General features: G+C 30.3%; 6 protein-coding genes and 1 long non-coding RNA gene across 13 annotated transcripts in view; 4 read left to right on the top strand and 3 right to left on the bottom strand.

Moving 5' to 3' along the window:
• Window positions 1–439: 439 nt before the first annotated feature.
• LOC145941977 (uncharacterized) lies at window positions 440–1648 on the bottom strand. The gene is made up of 3 exons (XM_083048426.1): window positions 1569–1648; window positions 687–1485; window positions 440–586 (listed from the first exon to the last, which is right to left on the bottom strand). Exon 2 carries the CDS (start codon window positions 1440–1442, stop codon window positions 708–710), a length of 735 nt encoding a protein of 244 aa, XP_082904552.1. The 5' UTR covers window positions 1443–1485; window positions 1569–1648; the 3' UTR covers window positions 440–586; window positions 687–707.
• Window positions 1649–1840: 192 nt separating this feature from the next.
• On the top strand, window positions 1841–6594 carry LOC145941752 (golgin subfamily A member 2). The gene is made up of 13 exons (XM_083048030.1): window positions 1841–2055; window positions 2341–2442; window positions 2528–3097; window positions 3182–3377; window positions 3620–3785; window positions 3867–4008; window positions 4096–4275; window positions 4340–4558; window positions 4627–4812; window positions 4974–5225; window positions 5357–5684; window positions 5904–6110; window positions 6203–6594. The coding sequence occupies exons 1-13, from the start codon at window positions 1960–1962 to the stop codon at window positions 6394–6396; spliced, it is 2838 nt and encodes a 945-aa protein (XP_082904156.1). The 5' UTR covers window positions 1841–1959; the 3' UTR covers window positions 6397–6594.
• Window positions 6367–7906, bottom strand: Rpl35 (ribosomal protein L35). Of its 2 annotated transcripts, none has more exons than XM_083048031.1 (5): window positions 7761–7906; window positions 7579–7666; window positions 7081–7217; window positions 6742–6972; window positions 6367–6388 (listed from the first exon to the last, which is right to left on the bottom strand). In XM_083048031.1, the coding sequence occupies exons 1-5, from the start codon at window positions 7889–7891 to the stop codon at window positions 6382–6384; spliced, it is 594 nt and encodes a 197-aa protein (XP_082904157.1). In that variant the 5' UTR covers window positions 7892–7906; the 3' UTR covers window positions 6367–6381. The 2 variants fall into 2 exon arrangements, with proteins under 2 accessions (XP_082904157.1, XP_082904158.1); XM_083048032.1 differs by lacking the exon at window positions 6367–6388 and adding an exon at window positions 6609–6624.
• A 731-nt stretch (window positions 7907–8637) lies between these two features.
• Window positions 8638–10543, top strand: Kin17 (kin17 DNA and RNA binding protein). Of its 2 annotated transcripts, none has more exons than XM_083047680.1 (3): window positions 8638–8911; window positions 8960–9441; window positions 9538–10543. In XM_083047680.1, the coding sequence occupies exons 2-3, from the start codon at window positions 9036–9038 to the stop codon at window positions 10302–10304; spliced, it is 1173 nt and encodes a 390-aa protein (XP_082903806.1). In that variant the 5' UTR covers window positions 8638–8911; window positions 8960–9035; the 3' UTR covers window positions 10305–10543. The 2 variants fall into 2 exon arrangements, with proteins under 2 accessions (XP_082903806.1, XP_082903805.1); XM_083047679.1 differs by having other exon boundaries at window positions 8640–8911; window positions 8978–9441; window positions 9538–10542.
• Window positions 10544–10721: 178 nt separating this feature from the next.
• Window positions 10722–12414, bottom strand: LOC145941547 (uncharacterized). 3 transcript variants are annotated; one of them, XM_083047683.1, is made up of 2 exons: window positions 12275–12414; window positions 10722–11605 (listed from the first exon to the last, which is right to left on the bottom strand). In XM_083047683.1, exon 2 carries the CDS (start codon window positions 11584–11586, stop codon window positions 10930–10932), a length of 657 nt encoding a protein of 218 aa, XP_082903809.1. In that variant the 5' UTR covers window positions 11587–11605; window positions 12275–12414; the 3' UTR covers window positions 10722–10929. The 3 variants fall into 3 exon arrangements, with proteins under 3 accessions (XP_082903809.1, XP_082903808.1, XP_082903807.1); XM_083047682.1 differs by lacking the exon at window positions 12275–12414 and adding an exon at window positions 12105–12198; XM_083047681.1 differs by having other exon boundaries at window positions 10724–11605; window positions 12185–12325.
• On the top strand, window positions 12268–23318 carry LOC145941545 (protein KRI1 homolog). 2 transcript variants are annotated; one of them, XM_083047676.1, is made up of 12 exons: window positions 12268–12403; window positions 12699–12778; window positions 12999–13406; window positions 13639–13955; window positions 14054–14235; window positions 14335–14597; window positions 14682–14945; window positions 15078–15235; window positions 15316–15851; window positions 17719–17805; window positions 21914–22192; window positions 23278–23318. In XM_083047676.1, exons 1-12 carry the CDS (start codon window positions 12295–12297, stop codon window positions 23301–23303), a joined length of 2709 nt encoding a protein of 902 aa, XP_082903802.1. In that variant the 5' UTR covers window positions 12268–12294; the 3' UTR covers window positions 23304–23318. The 2 variants fall into 2 exon arrangements, with proteins under 2 accessions (XP_082903802.1, XP_082903803.1); XM_083047677.1 differs by lacking the exons at window positions 17719–17805; window positions 21914–22192; window positions 23278–23318 and adding an exon at window positions 16018–16624.
• Window positions 23319–24031: 713 nt separating this feature from the next.
• The window catches only part of LOC145942076 (uncharacterized), a 29350-nt gene continuing 28860 nt past the window's right edge, over window positions 24032–24521 (top strand). For both annotated transcript variants that reach the window (XR_014426301.1, XR_014426302.1), the window contains exon 1: window positions 24032–24405. This is a non-coding gene — a long non-coding RNA (uncharacterized LOC145942076). The remainder of the gene's footprint in view (window positions 24406–24521) is intronic.

Here is a 24521-nt window from a genome sequence, read left to right on the forward strand (position 1 = left end):
AAAAAAAAATTATGTCAGAATCTCATCAAGAATTATCTTCAAAGGATATACACATACATATATAATGCTTATTAATTTTTATATGCGCAATTATTTGTAATCTAATTATTAAAATATATAAAATATTAAAGTCAAATAATATTAAACTATCATTAAAATATATAAAATAAAAATCAAAAGCAGCAATAGTGTGTAGCAACGTAACTTTACCTTTCATATTGAAGCAAAATTACCTACAATCTTTTTCTGTGTTCTTTTTTTAATGCGACAAAAGCATGCATTAATTGATAAAAATTATTCTGTATATGACAAAGCATATATTGACCACTTGTGTTTTATATTTCTATTTTTTTATATTACATAAGATACAGATGAAATAATCAGATAATTAACTTTTAAAAGATTGAATAAATGTTAAATGTTTATATATATTTATCATTAAATATATATTTTATATTCACTTATTATTTATTTGCAATAATCTTATGCACTGAATATTGTGCAGATGTTAATTAAAAAATATGCACGAATTTCAAAAGTATTTATATCTGTTTATATATAAAGATTATACTTTCCTGGCGATAAGCTGAAATAAACGAATTATATATATATATATATATATATATATATAAAGATTATAAACTCGTGCATCTCAACTAAAAATATATATCTATAATTATACATACATCTGCGTGTGTGTAATAATTTTATACATCTCTGTTATCTTCTTCTTCATCTGGTTCTTGTAAATGATCTAACCTAAGTTCTTTTGAACGATCAATTTTAACCACAGGTCTATTCTGTTTAGATTTCTTTGGCCGCTCTCCAACCACGTACTCTGGCAAGACAATCTTACTACTTTTGAATACAAGTTTGCTGTCTGTTTCAGAATCTTCGGTCTTCTCTTTTGTCTGCGGTTTCCTAAACCTTACTTGTGATGTTGACGATGTACATTTCTTAGATTTAAACTCCACAGAATCTTGCGAATCTGATTCAAGTTCGATGTCCATCTTCTCCTCACATTGATCAACTTCTTCCTTTTCTCTGCGTATCTTCAGCTCCTTCAGAAATGACATGGCAGCTTGCATATTGCTGCGCTCTGTCATGTCCTCGCTGGATACATCATCCAGACTATATTGGACCCATTTGTGCGGATTCCTGTGATAGTCCGGGATATTTCTGAAATTCGCGCGCGGTGCTGGACCCTCGGGACGTTTAAAGATGCTCTCTTTGCCGCGAAATTTTTTCATCTCTCTCTTCTGTCTCCGATAGTCTTTCGAAGAATTTCTCTCGCCTTCGTCCATTTCAGCATCGTCCACCTCGGATATGGCACGTTTATTGCAACTGCTTTCGGCAATCGAGAGCTGATCAAATAATAATCTCTGTCTGTTGACGAAAGCTGCGTCGCCGCCTCGAAGAGTAAAGTTAGCGGACGTGTGCATTCTTTTTTTTTTTTTTTTTTTTTTTTAAAGATGATACACCTCGCTATAAATTATTCAATTTACCAATTTAATATGTCTCTTTGAAAATATTACATAAATATATATAAAATATCACACATTCCAAACCTTCAAGCCGTCAACTCTCAACGATTGTTTTGGGTTATGTTTGGCAAACAATGTTGCCAATAACGTCAATTTTCTAAGTCATAGACGTGTAAATAACTTAGATGAGGATGCGCTCGATTCAGAAGTACCTGACTTCAGAGGCGACATCGGATGACACTTGGATTGACCAATCAGAATGAAGACATCTGTGCTCCTTTCGTTCCCATTGGCTAATCGATTCGAAACTTTTCGTAGGCTTGAATGTGACGTTTGCGATGACAGATGACAAGTGGCGAATGTGTAGCACTTTACGGTACACGTAGACGTGACATAACCCTTCCGCCTATTCCTCACAATTGCTCCGCAATATTTTCCGGTTTGATGATGTAAAGCGTTCCTATTAGAATTTTTTATGCAACGTGACATGAGACGGATATCGAAAAGTGACGAAAATTGTCGCACGATGAATCTGAGTAAAAGCGAGAAATTGTTAGCTGCTAAAAAGAAGGTACGTCACGGTGATTAAACACTCGTTGACAACTTTCCAAGCTGTCATATTGTACATGTATATAAGTAACGTATGGATTAATTAAACTGTAATTAGCAAGAGCATTATCTTAATTTGTGTGTGAATATTAATATTGACAATAATGACGTTATAAAATAAAGCTATTATCGAGTCCTTAAATGTTATAAATTATTGAAATAGAATATGTGAGAAGAATGTATTTCTTGTTATTTTATACAGTTTTTAACTCTTGTATTTATTTTAATAAATTTGACTTTATTATAGCTAAAGGAATTTCAATTACAAAAAAGATTGCAAGCACAAGAGGCCTCAAGCAAGCAACAAGATATAATAGATATAAACATAATAGATGAATCCATATCACAGGTAAATAATTGATAATAATAATATCTAATTAATAAATCTCATATATGCTGTTTGTTAAATTTTAATATTGAAATGTTTCTTATAGTGCCAAACAAATTGCCAAACTATGGAAGTAGATAAACCTTATGATCAAAATAATCACAATGAGATAAAACATACAGAGAACTTGATACAATCTGAAGAACATCTGGATAAAATAAACATTGTACATAAGGAAGGAAATGTATTAAATCATGCTTTTAGTGATACTAATAACTTAATAGATACAACAGAAAATAAAATAGCAACAAGTGAAATAACAGAAAAGAATTTTCCCATTTTGGAAAACTATCTAGAAAACACTGTATTATATGAAAATGATGATAAAGACACTATACATTCACATCTTCAGCAAGACTCACAGTTTATGCCGTTTATGGAAAATAATGGGAAATATAACTTAAACATAGTTGCATCTAATGGACCATCAACAGTGCAAAAAGAATATTTGTTAGAAATGGCTTCGGAAGTCGCTAATGTGCTTACTGATGATACAGATCATAGTGATCCATCTTTGTTTGACATTGATCTGAAATGTCGCAATCAATTCTTAACCACTTGTCTGGAAGAACAAAAACAACTTGTGAATGACTTACACATTCAAGTCAGTCGTTATGTAAGTATAATTTAATTCACTCTGTAACTTTTATATTGTATTCTATATCTAATTTTATTGTTTTTATGTGTGGAAATATAATAGCATAGCAGAGTGGCTGAATTGGAAGAAATTCTTGCTACAAAGGATTCAGAGTTTGAAGCTAAACTCGTTCGTGAAATAAATCCCCTGAAAGAACAATTGCAAATTCATACACAAACTACTGGTATTTTAATAGCAGAAAAGGCAGAACTCACAGCAGCTTTGGCACAAAGTCAGAGGACTGCGAAACAAAATGCAGGTTAATATATTTGTAGAATATTTGAATATTCAAAATTTATTCTGAAAGTTCCAAAATATTTATGATATTATAATTGAATTTCTGATCTAAGTGAGAAAATGTTAGTATACCATTAATGTATTATTTTAAACATCAGTATTTAAAGGCTCATATTTATAATCTAAATATTCTCGCTCAGATTTTTAAAAAAAAGTTTGCTGTGTATGTGTATGTGATATTTTATTTAAATTTCTGATATTTAGAGGAATTAGAAGAGATGAGTGGAAAATTGAAACATAGCCAGCTTCGTATTAATGAGCTCGAAAAAGAATTAACTCAAATAAAGAGTAATTCTACTGACACTCAGAAAAATGCTCAGCAAATACAACAAATTTATGATGAACTTGAAAAAAAATATTATGAACTCAGGTATTACATGGGCGTTAAATTTGTTTCCTGAAAGTATAAAGTATTTAAGTATATATTGTGAAATAATCCATTTTCTTACAGAAGAGAAAAGGAAGACCTAGAATTAGAAATCTCAGAATTAAAGCAAAAGTTAAATTTAAAAAATACTGAATTCATTAGTCTACAACAGGAATTTCAAGAGAAAGCAGCTTTACTTTCTTTAAATGAATTAAGAATACAACAGGTAATTCTGTATACAATTTTTGTGTATAATTCTTTCTTGAAGATTGCTATCTTATCCCTAAAACTAATACAAATAATTTGATTACAGTTAACTGATACCTCACAAACATTAGAGTCTCAGCATCAAACTGTCACAGTATTGGAACAACAATTGGCTCAAATGAGAGAGACTTTGCGGTTAGTGAATAATGAAAAGGATGAAGCCAGTAGACAATATCAAAATTACGTACGACAGTTGGATGCGCAACAAGTAAAATTGCTTAATGAGGTATGTATAAACGTTCTATTCATAAAAAATAGAATCATAGAAAATTTTAATTGAAAAATTGCAGGTTGAAAATGCAAACAAAATAATCAATGATTTAGAAAGCAGAGAAAAAAGTTATGTACAACGTTTATCGGATTTAGAACAGCAATTTCAACATGAAAGAGAGAAAAATGAATCTTTACTTCCATTGCAAAATCGTAATGATGAGATAAATAGTTTCATGAAAAATATCGAGGAATTGACTGAACGGGAGAAAAAACTTCACACCGCATTATCTGAAAAAGTAAAAATATTCACAAAAAATAGCAGTTTATAAAAAAAATGTTCTTTTTGATAACGTAACGCTTTTAGGAAATGCAAATTGAAATGTTAATAAAAGAAGTGCAAGAATTACGGGATACAAAAAATGATGAAGCAGATGCAGTGAAATTGGTACAGGCTCTTGAAGGCGAAAAACTTGGCGCATCTAGAGCCGTTTTACAGAATCAACAATTGAAAGAGCAATTAACTGAAATGGAAAATGCTTTTGTCACGCTGGTGAGTAACATATCTAAACATCATACATCACAATAACATCAATATAATGTAATTTTTCTTTTAATTGCAATTGCTTTTTCAATTCAAGAAAAAAATCTTGTATGTATATTTCTGTTCATTAAAAATATTTTTAAAAAAATTATAATTATCCTCTTTTTCAGAGTAATACCAAATTGGATTTGACAGAACAACTTCAAGCTGAAAGAAATATTGGCAGAAAATTAAATGCGAGATTGAATACAGTTGAAACAGAAATGGATAATTTGAAAGAAAAACTAAAGGAAAAGGAATTATTTTTAATAGAATTGGAAAAAGAAAAATTGCAAAATGCTCAAATTACAGATCAAATGCAGCATTATCAAGCTCAATCTCATCATGCGCATACACTCCAACAAGAACTACAAAATGCTTTGGTAATTTCTGAAAAATTTTTAATAATTTGTTAATTTTAATTTATTTGTAATCCTTATAAATTTTTGTCATACATAAAAAAAAAATCTATTTGACCAACTAACTTCATTTAATTACAATTTATATATCACAGATTTGTATAGAAAACTTAAAAAAAGAAAATGAAGAACTTGCAAAGAAATTGGAAAACAAAGTACAAGAAGAGACACGTTTTTCTGAAGAATCTGTAAATGTTGACGAAGATCAATCTACAATCAAGAATGAGCAAAACCGTGATAATATTGTAACAACGCAAAACATACCACTGCCAGAAAATAAAGATGCTTTAAACAATTCTGAGCCTATTATAAAATTAGAAAACAGGTTTAAGGAAACAATGGAAAAAGTTGCTGAATTAACTGATGAAAAACAGAAATTGGAACATCTTGTTCTCCAACTCCAAAGTGAAACAGAAACTATAGGTAAGCTATATTTTTAATCAAAAAATTAACACTAATTTTTTAAACATTTATAGCATGTAATTATTTTAAAATATTAATTTTTAACTTTGTGCATGTATATAAGTTTTTGCTTTATAAAATGTACTTGCACTTGTATGAATTCCTCATAAACCTTTTTTGAATTTTATTATAGATTATAAAGTCGATTTATATCCTATAATTTTATATATATTTATACAGGAGAATACATTACTTTATATCAGAAACAACGAGCAGTTCTAGGAGATAGATGGAAGGAAAGAGAGCAAACCTTCCGTCAATTAATAGAGCAACGTAATCAGCAACAAGAACAATTACATAAATTAAAAGTATTACTAACTGAACTGCTTAAAAAATATCCTGAAACACTGATAAATTCTACAGAAACTTGTATGGATTATCATAAAAGTAAATATATATTTAACACAGAAGAACTTTTCAATTTTTAAATAATGTTTAAGCTACACATTCAATTTACATGTATATATTATTTCTTACAGAAATAAATGTTGACGATCCTGCGCTTTCTGAAAATGAAAAGCCAAAAAATGCAGAATTACCATTGATCGAAGATAAAACGGCGTCGGAAATTCTCGATCTTTTGACAGAAATCAAAGACTGTAAAGATGCATGTATTATAGAACCTAACTTTCATCCATGTCCATGGTGCTCCGGAAGACTAATTACTGTGTAATCATGAGTAATAAATTTATTTTAATTTTATTATAATAAAATAAATATCATATTTGTGCAATATATAAAACATAATAATTGTATATAAGAGATTCTAGGTCTTTTTTAAACTTCTGTATCAATTTCTTGTAAAACTGCAGGTGTAAGATTTTTGTCTAAAAAAGTTGCTTTATAAATATACAGTGCCTTGAATAGTTTTGCAGATAGACTTTTTCTTATGTACCTATATCTGGCAAAGGAATATTTTTCTAAGATTATGAAAAGAATCAGGAACAGATTTTTGTAAATGAATATTAAATATAATTATGAAATTTTTATTTTTTGTATTAATTAAAAACATACATACTATGCCTTCAAAGCATATTTCCTCTGTGGAAATGCAGAGTGCTTGCGTATCTCCTTGAATGTTTTCCTGCTTGCCTGATAGGGAGTAAGAACACGACGCAGAGCCCTAGTTTTCTTGGGCCTCAAATCGAGAGGCTTGTATTTCTTGTTTTTATAAAATAAGCGGAGATTTGCCTTTTGCTTCTGGTGCATAATAATATACACTCGCGCAATAGCCTTCCTTACGACACGACTGCAATAAAAATGAAAATATTTGATTTCATAAAGATATGTAACTCTTATATATTGCACAAAAATATTACAAGCTATATATAAAATTAATTATACATAGACGACTTACATCTTGGATAATTTTGACGCAGCTCCTCCTGTTACCTTAGCCACTCTTAAAGTAGTCAATTCTGTCTTGAGCTGTTCGAGCTGCTTCATCAGCTCCTTCTTGTCTTTGGTCCTTAATTCGGAACACTTTACTTTAGCCTAAAATAATTCAACACATGTTGAATGCATCTTCATGTATTGTATACTATTAATACTAGAGTTCGAAGTGCTAGATTATTCAAAATTAGATTAATCGTTTTTTTCTCTCCCGAAAAATAATTGCAATGTAGAAGTTTTTTTTAATTTTTCGCCCAATTCATAATTTAACAATAGTGATGCTAATTAGTGACAGTGTTTCGAATAGGTTATGTCATACAATTTTTCTTGCGAATAAAATTGAAAGAAAAATTGACCCTCTATTGATTAAATCGTATCTATCGCCCACTTTTAATGTAATAATCAAAATACATTAACCATTGATGTTTTATATAAATTCGGATTATTTTACACATTTACTAACCATCTTGAAGAAGGTTTTCTCTCCGCAAGGAAAAGAAACGTAAAGAGATGGAGATGGAATTGCTGGAACGTGAAGTGATTGAAAAGAACTAGAAACAGAATAACCAACATAAAAAAGACACTATGAACTTAGCGTTTGATTGACCCATGGACGTAAGAATACCTAGACGGAACGTAAAGTACCCTTTTAGACGCGGGGAGTAGTTCCTGAGGGGTGAGAGGTCTACGGTTGCGTCCATTTTAGATGCCTCAGATTTAGCGTCTATTTTCACGTCGCACGACGTTAATCGAGACACACAGATTTGTATAGACATCTGTGTTGAGACATTTATACACATTCACAACGATAACATTCCGTGAAATTATCCGCCGCCGCCATCTTAGATGCCTCATATCCGTGTCAATAAACATTTCATTCCCTTCACCCTTTGTGCTTCACCCCCACAGTATTGCGTTCCGTCCAGGTATTCTTACGTCCATGGTCACAAAGTTTATAGTTTATAGCATGAACAGTGTTGCCAATTTCAAATCGCGCAACCATAGAATATATAATATATAATATTGGAGCGCGTGTCGATGTGCGCGGTGCGTTCGACTTTTAACTTTCAAGTGGCGCCGCGTCACGCGGTCGGAATTTGGCGCGCGGAGTGGGGGGCTGTGGTGGGGGGTGAGAGTGGGGGGTTGCGCGCGCGTCCCCCCACTCTCACCCCCCACCACAGCCCCCCACTCCGCGCGGCGCACCGGCGCGCGCGTCCCCCCACTCTCACCCCCCACCACAGCCCCCCACTCCGCGCGCCGAATTCCGACCGCGTGACGCGGCGCCACTTGAAGGTTAAAAGTCGAACGCACCGCGCACATCGCATCGACACGCGCTCTTTCTCTCTCTCTCTCTCTCTCTCTCTCTCTCTCTCTCTCTCTCTCTCTTTCTCGTCCCGTGTTGCGCGTTGCGTATAGAACCAAGTATTATTCAAGTGAAGATATCTCTCTCTTCATTCTGTGCCTGATGTTCATTTTAGCGTGATAATTGGGTTTTTATTGGTGCTCCGATCCGCGATATGTAATGTCTGAAAATCTATTGGTTCAGTGGAATTAGTGATTAGCCAATCAGGACAAAAGTAACTAGAGCTTGTGGAGCTCTATCATTTCGCGTATCTTCTATTTGAATTATTCTTAGCCATGGACGTAAGAATACCTGGACGGAATGCGGCCAATGTTTGATCAGTCTAAAAAAAAAACGGTAATCCATGGTAATCGAATCCGTTACATGAGTTTTGGAACGTAGCGATATTGCAAATGCGAGAATTCGTGATTTTGAAGAAGAATATAAAGAAAAGGTAAGAAAAAGAAAGAAGTGAACAATAATTATATTTTATATAATCAAGATTATAATTCTACTCCAGGTCTGCGAGCGTGATATTGCATAAAGAGCACGAAAAGTGAAGAAGAAGAACGTAAACAATGGGAAAACACGAAGTGGGCACCCCAAAGTATATTGCTAATAAAATCAAAGCCAAAGGATTGCAGAAATTGAGATGGTATTGTCAGATGTGTCAGAAACAGTGCCGGGACGAAAATGGATTCAAGTGTCACACGATGTCGGAATCGCATCATCGTCAGCTGTTGCTGTTCGCCGAAAACGCTCATCGATATATGGATCAATTCTCACGGGAATTCTCCCAAGGATATCTGAATTTATTAAAGAGACAATTCGGTACGAGAAGAGTACCAGCGAATCGAGTGTACCAGGAATACATCTCTGACAGAGGACATATACATATGAACGCAACGCAGTGGCTTACTTTAACGGCATTTGTCAAATGGCTTGGGCGTAGCGGACAGTGCGTTGTGGATGAAACAGAAAAAGGTTTGTTATCAAAATTATTTACAATTCTTAATAAATGAGAAATTTATCCGATGAAATTTTAAATTTTACATAGAATGTTCCCTTTAACTTTTTCAGGCTGGTTTGTAACGTATATCGATAGGGATCCTGAAACACTCGCTGCACAGGAGAAGAAAGCAAAGAAAGAAAAAATGGATAAGGATGATGAGGAGCGACTAATGGATTTTATTGGAAAGCAAATAGAAAGGACAAAACAGGATGTACCAGAAGAAGAAAATGAGACATTCAAAACACCATTAATGCGTTCTGAGAATGATGCACCTTTAGTTCTGGAAATAAAACTAAAGCCTAAACCAAAGTTATTACCTGTACTTAATATAAAGCAGGAGAAAAAAAGCGAAGACACTAGTAAAGACCAACCAGTTTCCAGCAAATCACTTGAAAAAGAGAAATCAAAAAGGTCCATTCATGATGAGACAAAATCTGTTAAAAAGTTAAAAAGTGACAATAATCCCCCTGAGATTGAAGGATGGCTTAAGGAAGGTTTAATGGTTAAAGTAACCACAAAAAATTTAGGTGATAAATATTACAAATCTAAAGGCGTTGTTCAATCAGTTGGAAAGGATGGTTTTGTCGCTAAAGTGAAACTAAAGACACCAGATGAAGTTGAGGGACACGTTATACGATTGGATCAAGAATATTTGGAGACAGTAATTCCTGCAATAGGTAAAGAGGTCCTAATTCTCTGGGGAAAGCATAAAGGCAAGACAGCAATAGTAAAGAAGTTACATATAGAACACTACAGTATAGATGTTGAGCTCAAAAAGGACAAGAAAGTTGTGGAGAAGCTTCCGTACGAACAAGTATGCAAGTATGTAGATTGAGAAACAAAATTGTGTGAAAGAATATTAGGAAAAAGACAATGTATTTTTATTATCATCAATAATGTCCTGCATTACTTATTATGTTAATCTAAAGAGCACCTGTGTACAAATTTAACAATCAATAAGGTTATAAAACATGAAACTTTATATGTGAAATTTTTTGCAATTTAAGAAACAAAATTTTTGTAAAATATTTCAGACAACTCTATTTAAGACAACTTTTTTTAATGAATATCAATGCATTGTCAATTATGTTCATTACATTAATATTAATTTGTTTAATTATATATATATATATTTGTACATACATATACATATATATGTGTATATAAGTAGATACATATGAAATTATAAAGTAATTAAAAATATCATATAAATAATTAATTGAATTACATTTGAATACCAAATTTACAATGACAATTTAAAGATAAATTTGCTTTTTTAAGCATTTTTGTATTATATATACAGTTACTTATCTATCAAATATTATATATGTAAATAATATACAATTTAGAAGAAATTTTATTTATTACAATATCTAATGTACAGACTAAATGGATAATATCACAATAAGAGAAACTAAGACACAATATATATAATAATTAAATATAATACATGAAGAATTTTAGGTGGTTTTGCAGATCATTCGTTCACGCACAAATGGTACTGGAAAACATTCCTTATCGAGTAAAACAGTACGACCATTAATTTTAAATAATATATCTCCCATATGTTTACGGCTGAATATTGGTATAGCAGTATATTCGCCGAATGTTATTATTTGTTTTTTACCCAACATTGAGGGCACGAATATAGCTTTGTACAATTTCTCTGCAGAACTATGATAAATTCTAAATGGAATTATTTGACCGCATACTATAAGCGTGACGCTTACGCCAGAACAGAAGAGCAATATGAGCACCTTATTTAGTTTACTTAGAGGCCTTAGTATACCACCTTCTTTAAATTCTATTCCTTCATCTACTGATGGATCTTTCAAAATTAAATATCCCATAAAAAACACACCACAAAAAAGACCTATCCATCCACCAATGTAGCCAATGGTAGTAATTACATTGACAAATTTTTTCTCTCTATATACGAGTTTGTAATCACTGCTTATATTGTCTTTGAGTCTAAATTTTTGTTCCACAAAGGCATTTGTCTTATTAGTTAAATGCTCATAATATATTCTTCTGGTTTTAGTTATAGATCCAAAAATTATATTCTTGTGAAAAGCAGCTCGGCACAAAATTGGAGCCTTGCTCAAAATACAGGCCATTCTTGTATAGTCTGCGATTCTGTAATTTTAAATGTAAATATATATATATATATATATGTATTGTATGTGCGCATGTATCTATGCACATATACATATAAATAACAAAAATATAAGCACTTAAATTTATTTAAGTTATAATCAATGTATATATAACTATTTTGGTATTAATCTTTTTACTCAATTATATAAAAATATATATATATATATATAATAATTGTATCTGTTTTAAGATGTTATTCATTATTTATAATTATTTACAAAAACATTAGTATAATAGTATCTCACTATATGTTATCTTGCATAATATATAAACAATCTATAAATATAAATATCATATGACGAAAAAATAATTTAAGTTCAAATCTTAAAAAATTAAACTATATTTTGAAAAATGTTTTTATCATATATATTTGAAGTATATAAAAAAATTAATGAGAAAGGATATATGTCAAAAAATGATAAAGATGTTTTATCATGCTCGATTAATCAAATTTAAAATGAGGGATCTTTGCTCACACATTTGATTTGTATGAATGAAATATTTCTCCACAATGCGATAATACTATTTACGCTCTAAAAAGTATCAACAAAATCATACCAAATATGTGTTCTCGACACGTTCTGTAAAATTAGGTTAGCTTGCTGTAAACTGAAGCATGTAATACTTGTTCCACGCACTCGTACATACATTCGTTTCTATCAATTAATATGCCTTTATTCGACGACAATAATTCGGATTCCGATGGAGAATTAAAGATAAATGCGCAATATGCCAGCATTTACGATAACTTTCGTCAAAAGGAGGAATTACATAAACGTGAGTAAATCCAGCTGTGATCCTAACCTCAAACACAAAAGCAAAAGCTCTCTAGATTATATATTAAACAATATATAATTATAACAACATATATTTGCAATATATATGTAAGAGAGAATTTAACATAGTTAAGTTACAAAAAGAATAGTTTATTAAAACTACTCAATTACTATGTATGTATTAGTTTAATAACATTCACAATTCACATAATTTATACAGGTATAATTAAATAAAAGATAATGTATTTTTTATATTAAATAAAAGATGTGTTTTTATATTTTTATGCATTTTGCAGTAAAGGCAAGATATGGAGAGGATGCTGCAGCTTCAGATGATGAATCCAACGACAGCAGTTCATCAGAAGATGATGAAAATGTATGTTGATTTCTGATTTTTAACAAATTGCTACTAACAATTGCTTTAACAAATTGTGCTGCTAACAACTGCTCTTATCATTATATATATGTACTTCTTTAAATATTTTTTAACTTGTAAAATAATCTTATTTTTTATCTTTGATTTGTTTGTTCTATCACAAATTTAATTACATATAATATAATACAGATTCCTAACAATAATTAATTTTTTTTTTTAGGTCCATAATCCACAATTTGATAAAGAGTTTCTTATAACTTTGGCTTGTTTGAAAAGTGAGGATCCACGTATATACGATGAAAAAGTTAAGTTCTTTAGTGATAACATCAAACCTGGAACATCAGAAGATACTGAAGCAAATGAACAGAAGAAAAAGAAATCAACAAAAGAGAAGGCTCTTTATTTACGTGATTATGAACGTAAGATTATAATGGAAAGAGATGGACGTTTTAGTAGCAGCGAAGATGAAGATGATGCAAGACAAAAAGCTAAATCCAAAATGCCCACTTATATAGAGGAACAAGAACAATTAAAAAGTAGTTTTAAACATATTTTGAAAGATGAAAATAAAGATGAAGATACTGATTTTCTTAAAATAAAACAAAAGACCGACGATGAAAAATATAAGGTATTTAATTATTAACTATTTTTTATGTTATGCTACATGTACAATTAAATAATGAAATATCTTTATTTTTGTACATCTTATGATAATAAAGACAAAATGTAAAGAAAGTGCTTAATAAGGAAGATCAGAGAAGATAATTTATTATCTTTAATTTACTATTTTTAATAATATATTATATAAAATTGTCATTTTATTTGATATATTATATAAAATTGTTATTTTATTTGTTTAGGAAGAGGAATCATATAAGGAATGGTTGAAAGGTCAAGAGGTGAAGTTAGATCCCAAAGACGAGGAAATGCTCAAACCATTACGTGAATTTTGGACAAATCCTAATTTAGATGCAAATGAGAAATTCTTAAGAGATTATATTCTAAATAATAAGTATACGAATAAAGAATCTTATAATACAGACTTAGAATATAATCAGGTGGTTCATGATAGCGATGAGAATTTATCAGAAGATGAAAAAACTATTCAGAAGCAAGAAGAATTTGAACGCAAATATAATTTTAGATTTGAAGAACCTGATCAAGAATTTATTAAAAGGTATGTTTTATTATTAACTGATTACATGTTAATTACTACACATATATATACAAATGCATTATATATTTTTTTTATTTGTAAATTTACGTTTCATTAAGGTATCCACGAACAATGGAAAATTCCATGCGGAAGAAAGATACACGCAGAGCAGAGAAAAGGGCAGAAGTTAGACAAAGAAAAGAGGAAGAAAAGCAACGACAGAAAGAGGAAGTAAAACAATTGAAAGCATTGAAAAGAAAAGAACTAGAAGAAAAGATAGGAAAGTTAAAAGAAGTCTCAGGTAACATAAAACTTTTCAATCTCTAAACTAAACATTTCTTATATGAAATTGTTTAATCTATCTATCTTTTTTTATCTAATATATTCATACTAATTATAGGAAAGAATGATATGCATTTTGATAATGCATTTGATTTTGATGCCGATTTCGATCCAAATGAACACGACAAAAAGATGAAAGAACTTTTCAACGATGAATATTATGGTGGTGCTGAAGACGAGGACCAGAAGCCAGAATTTCCAGAGATCGATGATGAATTGGGTATTGAGCCTATGTGGGATAAATATGACCCGACAACAGATAAAGTTGACATGGAAGCTACATCGTATGAAGAACCTCATTGCGAAGATCCAGATTTTAATGTATTTATTATCATTTGCCTACATATATATATTTCGCTGATATATATTTCAATATATTTTATACAGAAACTTTACTGATTATAGATGGATGCTGATTACAATGAATCCCAAGATTTGCAGTCCGAACTCATTGAAAATACGAAGAAAAGAAAGCGAAGGAGGCGCTCTAAATTTGCTGAACTTATTGCAAAGGAGAAACCAAAATTTGATCCAAAACAATTTCCTTCTTACAAAGAATATTTTGATCAATATTACTCATTGGATTATGAGGATAAGATTGGAGATTTATCTTGTAGATTTAAATACAGGGAAGTTGTGCCAAACGATTATGGATTAAGTATTGAAGAAGTAAGTATTATTTATATTTTTATATTATGTAAAATTTTAATTATAGAATAATAAGTTCCATAAATTCAAGAAAATTATTTGTAATGACAATAGTTCTCGTAATTTAATTTAATATACATTTTGTCTTACAAGATTTTAATGGCTGATGATAAAGAATTGAACAAATGGTGCTCTTTAAGAAGAGCTCTTAAGCATAAACCACATTATGTAGAAGAAAATGACGTTCGAACATATAAACAAAAGGCTGCAAATGAAGCAAATAAACAAAAAGTTTTTAAAAGTTTATATGTGTAAGTGTTACACACACACGATTAAAAAGATGCATTATATTTTCTATTTTCTTGTATACTAATTGCACATTTTTGTATAGCAACCCGCAAGAAAAAGATGAAGTTGCCATCGAGCAAACTGACACTAGTAGTAAGAAGCGCAGGCAAAAGAAGAAAATTAAAATCAATAATCCTAATGTGAAATTGATTAATACCGATTCCGTTTCTAAGAAAAAGATAATGAATATTGCAGAAGATAACGCGCCGAATAATTCTCATGATAACAAAAATGATGAAAAGGACGAGCAAAAGAAAAATGTAGTGAACAAGAATGAGGTACAAAAACGAGAAAAATCAAGAGCCGAGGATGATGGACCTAGTCCTAAAAAAATGAAGCTTGATAAAGTGAGAAAGGAAGATCCTCAGATAGAAACGGATAACGTTATTAAGGTAGAAAATAACGGAAAGATAGCATCCCTTTTTGCCGAGAAATCTACAATCGCTCAGAAGAAGAATAAGTTTAATAAAACAAAGGCTGGTAAACGCAAATCAGATGATCCAATGATGTCCTTGGAAGCAGAAAGATTAAAGACCTACGGAATAAGCGCTAAGAAGTTCAAAAATAAGCTGAAATACGGTAATAAACAATTTTAAACATTTTCTTAGTATCCGTATATATCTGTAGATATATGGTTTTAAATTATATGCAATGTATATCATATTTTTCACTTTAGTATTTGAATTCTATTTCTTCTATATCTTTTTTGTATATCTATTCGTATATCTCTGATCACGCTGTAAAGCTACAGCAAAAGCTAGATGAATATGTCGATTGTATATATAAGTAGTTTGATGAAGCAAAGATATATACGCATACATATACAAATACAAGTATAGAAAGGGGATAGCAGTCGGCGACTGCGCGCACCCTGCGAGTAGGAGTGGTCTTTGGGGCTAAGGCGGATCCGCTCTCAGATGATAAACGACATTTGCGGATTATTAGGATCGTAGGCTGCTGTTTGTGTTTGCCTTTCCTCAATTTCCATCTCTAATCCAGCCCGTATGCTTCGGTCGGGAGAAAAGTGTATCCCATTGATCCGGCACAATGTACGGATTTCACTTACCGTATTTTTTTCCTCCCGACTCATTGAAAAGACTATATCTATAATTTAAAAAATGTTTATTATAAACTGTAATTGTTTTTACTTTCTAAAAGTCTCAATTTTTAAAGTGATACATATCTCTCAAAGAAACATGCGGGCTAAACTAATTAATTAAATAGTATCATTCATCATATACTTTGATGCTAAAATTTAAAAAATTACAGGCTTGAAATATTCACATTTAAATATAGAAATATATTTTTTCATTATATAATATATTTTACATCGATTTTTTTAATGGGATGCTAAAGAATAAATAAAACTCTGTTATTAAATTGAATAAAATATAGGCGCGTGTAATTTTAAAGAAAGATTCGATCATTCTTTGAGGAAAAGAATACTTTTGTAATAACAATATCGTATCGTCGATAATGTATTCGCTATGTCTCTTAAGAATTTTATTTAACGAAAAGGGACAACGAGACACATCCATTCGCGAACCGGTCCGCGCTCAAACCCTCTTTCTCCCCTGGGCACAATAAATCAATCCCTTCACCCCGAGACGAGAGTACTCTCTAGTAGCAGGTGGCTCGTGACGGCTACCTACGTTCGCGCCCTTAATTCCCAATTAATGTTATCCACGATGTAAACGGCCTCTGCACATCCCCCTTGTTCACAAAAAAATCCATACGTTCGAATAAATTTTCTTATAAATGATGTATCGAATGAAACACGGTGAGTTTCATTAAAATGTGCGATCGTTTTGTGAAGAATCTTCTAATAATTCTAATAACAATCTTCTAATAATAATATTAATAATATTAATTATATATTATATATATATATATATATAATTAATATTATTAATATTATTAGAAGATTATGATAATATTATAATTAATATATTAATATTAATTATAATATTAATATTCTTCTAATAATAATATTATTAATATATTATATAATTATTATATTCTAATAATCTTCTAATAATTCAACTCTTTAATTAATTTTTATTTCACACAAAAATAATAGCGTTTTTGAATAAAAGCGGGTTTTTGATCGACTCGAGATCGATCAATGACGTCATTAATCGCTCTCGAATCGATCTAACCAACTTCATTCGAAAACGCTATAAGATCGCGTACAGTGTACAGTGATTTTTCAACATACGCACAACGAAAATACAGAAGATAAATAAATTAAAAAGAGAGAAACACGAAATTCGCGTACGTATCGAAAAAGTATCAAGCATGATGCACTGCTTATATATAAAAGTCATATCATCAACTAAAGTGTTTATAGAGATAGAGAGAGAGAGAGAGAGAGAGAGAGAAAAGAATTCGGGAATCGCGCGAAAGTTTCACGTAACGAATCACACGTGTAATTGATTGGGATTAGGAAGCTGCTTCGACCAAGGTGCCATTGAATTACGGGAGGACCGAATTTCACGGGCTAACACCTCCATCTGGATAGCAGTCGAGCAGGGTAAGTGCACTTGGGGTAGTGTAATTGACACAATATCCCTGTCGGCGTTCTAATTGCCGGAAAATCGTCGGGGGTGAATTCGGTCATCGGATCCTCCTTAACCTATCGGGCAATTAAATATCATTTGCAATATCATTTCTTTTTGCATCTCTGATAAATGTCAAAATGAGAACGTAGATTTTTTTTGAAAAATAAGAGTTGTAAAGCAATTATAAAATTAATTTCGCTCTACCTTCTCATATAATTATATAATAATTATATATCTTATATAATAATTATATATTTAATTATATATAATTATAAATATATATATAATTATATATAATTATTATATGTAATTATATATAATAATAATTATATTTATTATTATATATAATTATATATAATTATTATATGTAATTATATATAATAATTATATTTATTATTATATATAATTATATATAATTATTATATCTATCTATAACAATATCGATTGAAGATTGAAAAAGCAAAAATCACTTATATATTTATAAAAAGATATATGATATACTTTATTAAATATTTCAATTTTTACATATATTTTTTCAAAGAAAGAGAGATTCAATATATAAGAGCAAAAATATATACGAGCAAACGCTCCTTTTCCATTTTGCATCACAAATGCACACAAAATATATATATATATTTATGAAAACAATGACACACGATGAATCTTTGAATTAAAAAATTTTTACGAATCAATAAAAATGACATGCGCGAAATATTTATATTTATTAATAAACATAAGTTGTAAGAGAATTAAATGTAGTAACATTTTCATCGTATAGTGTGGAGGAATTTTTTGTAGGAGTTGGCCCTCCAATATCTCCAACTTGAATGAGAATAACGAGATACGTAGTGACTGAACCAATAACCTAAGAAAAAAATAGAAATTTAATAATTTTTATATATTTTTTCATTAAAAAATTCTCATTTCTTTTTCTCTCTTCCAGATATAGATAGATTTCTCAATTAGATTATACTTTAATCTAATTTAGAAAAATTTCACACCCTGTTCTTTAACGTTATCACACTATATGCAAGACTTTTGTAATTTTTATAATTAATTAATTTAATTACAGGTGTAGAAATTATAAGGCTTAGACTAAAGTGCAAAATGATAAAGTAGATAAAAGCTACAATTTTAATTTATGAAAAAATATATTATTAGATTGTGGGAATTAAAATAAAGTAGGTCAATTAACACACATCAACAGCTCACGCGATGTAAGGATTTAATATATACTGTACAATTAATCTTCAAAGCTGTCACTTTATATATATTCGAATATTTTATATTAAATTTAGATAAAATTACATAACTTACCCCATGAATAAATGTATGATTTAGATTGAAAAATCCACACGCCGTAAAGACCAACGGATTTTGTATCAATTGCAAAGTAAAGTCTCGTATCTAAAAAAAAAAGAAAAAAATTACTTAAATATTGATTTTCTATTTTATCTCTTTTTGTGCTATATTTGATTAACATAAGGCGATAAGAAACTTGCCTCCGCGCGAAATTCTTTGCTGGTGGATGGCTCGTACAATTCGCAAATTATGTCACCTGTATTTGCAGCCTGTGAAAAAGATGTGAATATATTTAAACATTATTTATAACATTGCATATACACGATATAATTTATCATTTTTTTAACACTCAAGAAATTTAAGACAATCGATATTTTACCAATTATAAAAAAAATATGAAAGGTAGCAAAATTAGTCATTTTGACATCATTTTAATATCAAATTAAAGCTGCCTGAATAGGAATTTAAGATTATTTTTAAATTCCGAAAAACTTTTCAATGCTTGCCTCAATGCTCGCCAAAGCGCACATATGATTTAATACGAGGACCTTTGACGCGTAGAACAGAATCCAACCGACGATTGGTATCATCTCCTTTCGGAATCTCTCTCTGCTGAGGTCGGGCAGCCAAAAAATCATATAAGCATAGTACAGAAGACTAGTGATGAACACGAACGATATCGTCATAGAGCAGAGAATTTGTATACCATACGCTTCATTTATGCTCCTGCACGTCTTAGTTAATTCCAGATGAACTTGCCTTCGTTCAATATAAAGGAGATGAAACCGTCAATTAACGTCAACAAATCAAATCATTTTGATAAGGTACATCATTATAAAATCATTATATTAGATATTACATTATATTATATTATGAATAATATTATAAATAATATGAATAATATTATATATAATATTATAAATAATATTATGAATAATATTATATTTAATATTATGAATAATATTATATTTAATATTATGAATAATATTATAAATAATATTACATTATGAAAAACAAATGTGCTATATGCGAAAAATGCAATATAAAGTCAAGCAGCGAATTTATTTAGGATACGTGATCATAAGTTTGTTACACACACATCTCACACATGTTTTTATTAAGCTTTTATTAAGTTAAAAATCATAAAAGCCTTTACTCAAACATTTATTGGAATAAAGATCTCACTTGACAGCTCTCATTGTGTCAGTGTTCTCTTCAGATCTGCGATCTTGTTGCGTGGCGGATGTGAAGGTCTTATTCCATTCGTCCTTCATTTTTAGCACCCTTTTGTGCTGCGGTGAATCGGGGGTAGTAGTTAACATGCGTTGCAACAGACTATTTAGTTGCTCGAATCGAATCTTCGCGTACCTTTAATTAATTTTTATTTGGCATAATCGCGGCAAGAGTGAAATAAGAAAATATCGAGATTATTTGTTAATATAATATAAAAATTTTTATAATAATATAATTTAATATAATAATTTTCAATAGTTAATTTATTTTATTTGAAATGTGTCATAAATTATAGTAACTTTACAATTTAGAACAACTTTATAATTATGATACATTTGTATTATAAATGATCAAAATCTAAAATTCTTAGAAAATTTTTATATTTAAATGTTCATTAAATATTCAGTGTTTATTAAATTTTTTATATTAAATTTTATTATTGTATTCAAATGTAGGGGAGATCAAGAGATAATTGATTTGATGCGATAAGAAGTGAGAGAGAGAGAGAGTAATCTAATGTTGTAATGTTAAATTATTTCTATTGTAATTATCAAAGCTCTTTTATCTTGTTTGTGCATATTCAAAATAGATTATCGTACCTGACCCAATGCAAAAACGAAACGTCGGTCACGTAGAGTAAGGCGATGGGATAGTTTGTAGCGAGTATAAGAACGATTCTGATATGTATAGGTGTTTCTTCTGTAAACATTCCTTCGTAATTGATTACAATGAATATGATAAATATGAGCACAACAGATGCGAGCGCGTAAAGTTGACTCAAATATAATTTCCGATAATTCTTCTGTAATCCCATTTGCTCCATTGTCTTTTCGCACATCGCGATACGCATTATTGCCGTCTTCATATGCTATGAAAATAAAAAAAAGCAAAATACTAGTCGATGTTGAATAAAACCATATAGCGTGTTTCTGTTCGAGAACAGAAAAATTCGAAAGAAAATAAGACAAGACTTTTCATGTCCTAAAAATTGGATATTTTCAAATTACTGAAACTCAGCGAAAAATTATAGACAAAATATTAAGAAATCATTTTAAAGCTTGAAATTTCAATTTTAACTCGCTATCGGTGGTTTTTAAATCTTTCTTCTTCTGTGTTTTAAAAAATAACACATTATTTTATTGCTTAAAATTACGTATTTTTGTGTGACACTCTGCAGCTCAATAAAAAAAAATTCTCTGAAAAATTCAACTCGAGTTCTATAAACTACAACATTTTGTCTACACAAAACGTTTTTTTTTTTTTAATTTTCCTACGATATTTTTGACCGAGTCGCGATGTTGAAATTAAAGTTGAAACTTCAAGCTTCAAAATACTTCTTTAATTTCTTGTCTACGATGGTTTCTCGCCGAGTTTCAGCGATTTAAAAAGTTCAATTGTTAGGGTATGAAAAATGTTCCTCATTTTTTTAGTAGCATATTTATAATGTATAATAAAGTTAATCGTGTTAGATTTTAAAATTCTTTTTCAGCATTTTACTTTCTCTTCACGATCATCTTTAAATAAATTACCTTTCTTCTCAACCAGCCGCAAGGGACAAGAAGAAGCGCGGAACAGATGTTGGTGTAGAACATCGCTTGAAATATCAAAATGCCGAGCTTGTTTGCCTTGTGCTTGTAGGAGATATACAGATATTCCGTCGAAAACTTCATCAGAACGCAATAGCTCACCAAACAGAACAAGGAGTATCCGATGTTCAGGATCCTTCCACGCTTGCTGGTCCAAATTCCTATCCCAAGGATGAAATTCGCCACGAGCAGCGGCATGATCATCTCATGCATAGTCTTCGGCTGGAACATCTTCGAGGTTTGTAACATTCGTCGATCTGAACGAATAACACTTTTTGTCGATTGTTAGCGTACACATGTACACGTACACACGCACGCGGCTATTTCGCAGTTGAGAAATAAACGATGAATATCGGGGGTGGCTACGTGTCACTTCACATGTTCTAGTGCGAACAGCGTAATGCTAAATGCTACCTTGATAAGTGGTCGATGGTAATACGAGGGTGGTTGGTGGTCGAACAAGTGGCGACGGCGCGACTCAAATAAAGGATATTCGCGATGTCTCATGATGTCTATGTCCCGAAGGATTCGTTCGTCTCATGATCGATATTGACTCACGAGCGCATTGCGTGAATAGCCTTCGTTATTCCTATAAATAAAAATGCTCTGTTTTCCGCAATTTCTAAAAATGCGTAGATGTTAATTTTAAAGGGAAATTTGACACGTATAAAAAAATTACGATTATATACAGTCATCGAAGAACGACATAATTGTTAAATTTATTTCTACGCATTTTTTCAGTATTATTCTTATATGTTTATGATAACTTTTAAGGAGAAGTGATTAAAAATAACAAGTTTTATTTCTTATTAAAATATTAATTTATAGATGTATGTCTATATATATGTTGTAGAAGTACTCTCTCATACATGTATATTTTTTATTATTTTTGTAAAAAATATGGGAGCGGAAATTGTATCAATTCAATTCAATTCATGATTATTTTTATTAATTTATAAAATGATAACACGACGACAACAATTAGTGAAAACATGTATACTGTAAAATAAATAATAACAAATTTATATAATGACAAAGCGCGTGAAATAAGTTGCGATGAATATATCGGGTGCCCATGATCTTGTAATGGATGAAACACCCACGAGACTTTACCGTGGAGATCGATATCATGCGAAGTATCAAGCTATATAAGAGCTATCTTGTTAAGAACATCAGAAGAGTTAAAAGTATTATATACTACCATAATTGTAAAATAAGAGTTTAACATACGGTAGAATGTTAAGAGTCTCTTTTATGTATTATTAAATTATTTTCATATAATTTAAAGAAAATTAATATTTTATATTTAATATTTTATTGCAGATAAGTACTTCATTAAAAATATTTAATTTAATAATTATAATTATCATGCATATTATAAGAAACTTCAAGTTCGAGAGGTCCTTTACTTTGATGTAGATTTTGATAATGTCACCAACGCTGTAGTAATAAAGGGAAATGAATAGCGAAAATGAAAATGGAATGAAAAATCTATAATACGTATATAATGACTTGACACATTTCGAATATACGCTAATACGATTATGTAATATTTTTATGTTCAACAGTTTTTGTCGTGGTTGTGCAATGCGTAATTAGTTTTTATTCAAATCGAGAATGTTAAACATCTAGAAATATGACATGCAAAAGAGAGTCTTCTATTTTATTATTGTTTATATATTATTCTATTAAAATAAGAAAAAAATTTTCATTAATGCCACATAAGTTTTATTTCTCAAGAAAAATAAAAATTTGAGATATAAAATGTAATAATAAATTAATTTATATAAATACTTTCTTGATAAAAATTAGTAAATTTTATTCTTAAAATAAGGTGCGCTTCTGATTAATAACAATTATTATTTCTTTATACGATACTTAAAGTTAAATAATATTACGTCCGATACTTTGTCGATCAATTTTTCCTAAAATGCAAGTATAAACTAATTATTAATCAACAATTGATATCACGATTTTTCATTTAATATTTCGATCTTACAATATTCTATATATGTGTTATTGTATTATATATTATTGTACAAAATTATATAATACAATAATTCCCCCCAAGGGTACACCTTGACGTGGTGGGAGGGCCTAGTACCTGGATGGTTAATCCTTTAAGATTTATCTTAAAGGATTATCCTGAATGGGAAGCGAACGTACCCAAACGCGTGAGTCGTCGATTTTCGCATAATTAATTTCTTGATTTCGGAAGTGCATTTACAAGTATCGCGTATAAGTCGATGTACCACGCGCGGATCGGCATTCGCGTCGTCGTCGCGTTTTTGCATAATTAATTTCTTGATTTCGGAAGTGCCTTTACAAGTATCGCGTATAAGTGCGGGAGTGCCGTTAAAAGTATCGCGCGTGTTAATCAAAGGACTTTGACGACCTGAGAGGAGAAGGAGGCCTGGGAAAGGCATCGAGCATCGGCGGAACAATCCTGGGGTATTTATTATTTGTTAATTTTTATTAATAAGTATTTTAGTTTATTAACAAGTAATTTTTATTAATATAATTATTAATTGTTATAAATCGTGTTATAATATGCGTTAATTTATTTG

Source organism: Prenolepis imparis, unplaced genomic scaffold (genome assembly GCF_030444845.1).
Source record: "Prenolepis imparis isolate NDT839.2.m4 unplaced genomic scaffold, iyPreImpa1.0 SCAF_10, whole genome shotgun sequence".
Lineage (NCBI taxonomy): Eukaryota > Metazoa > Arthropoda > Insecta > Hymenoptera > Formicidae > Prenolepis > Prenolepis imparis.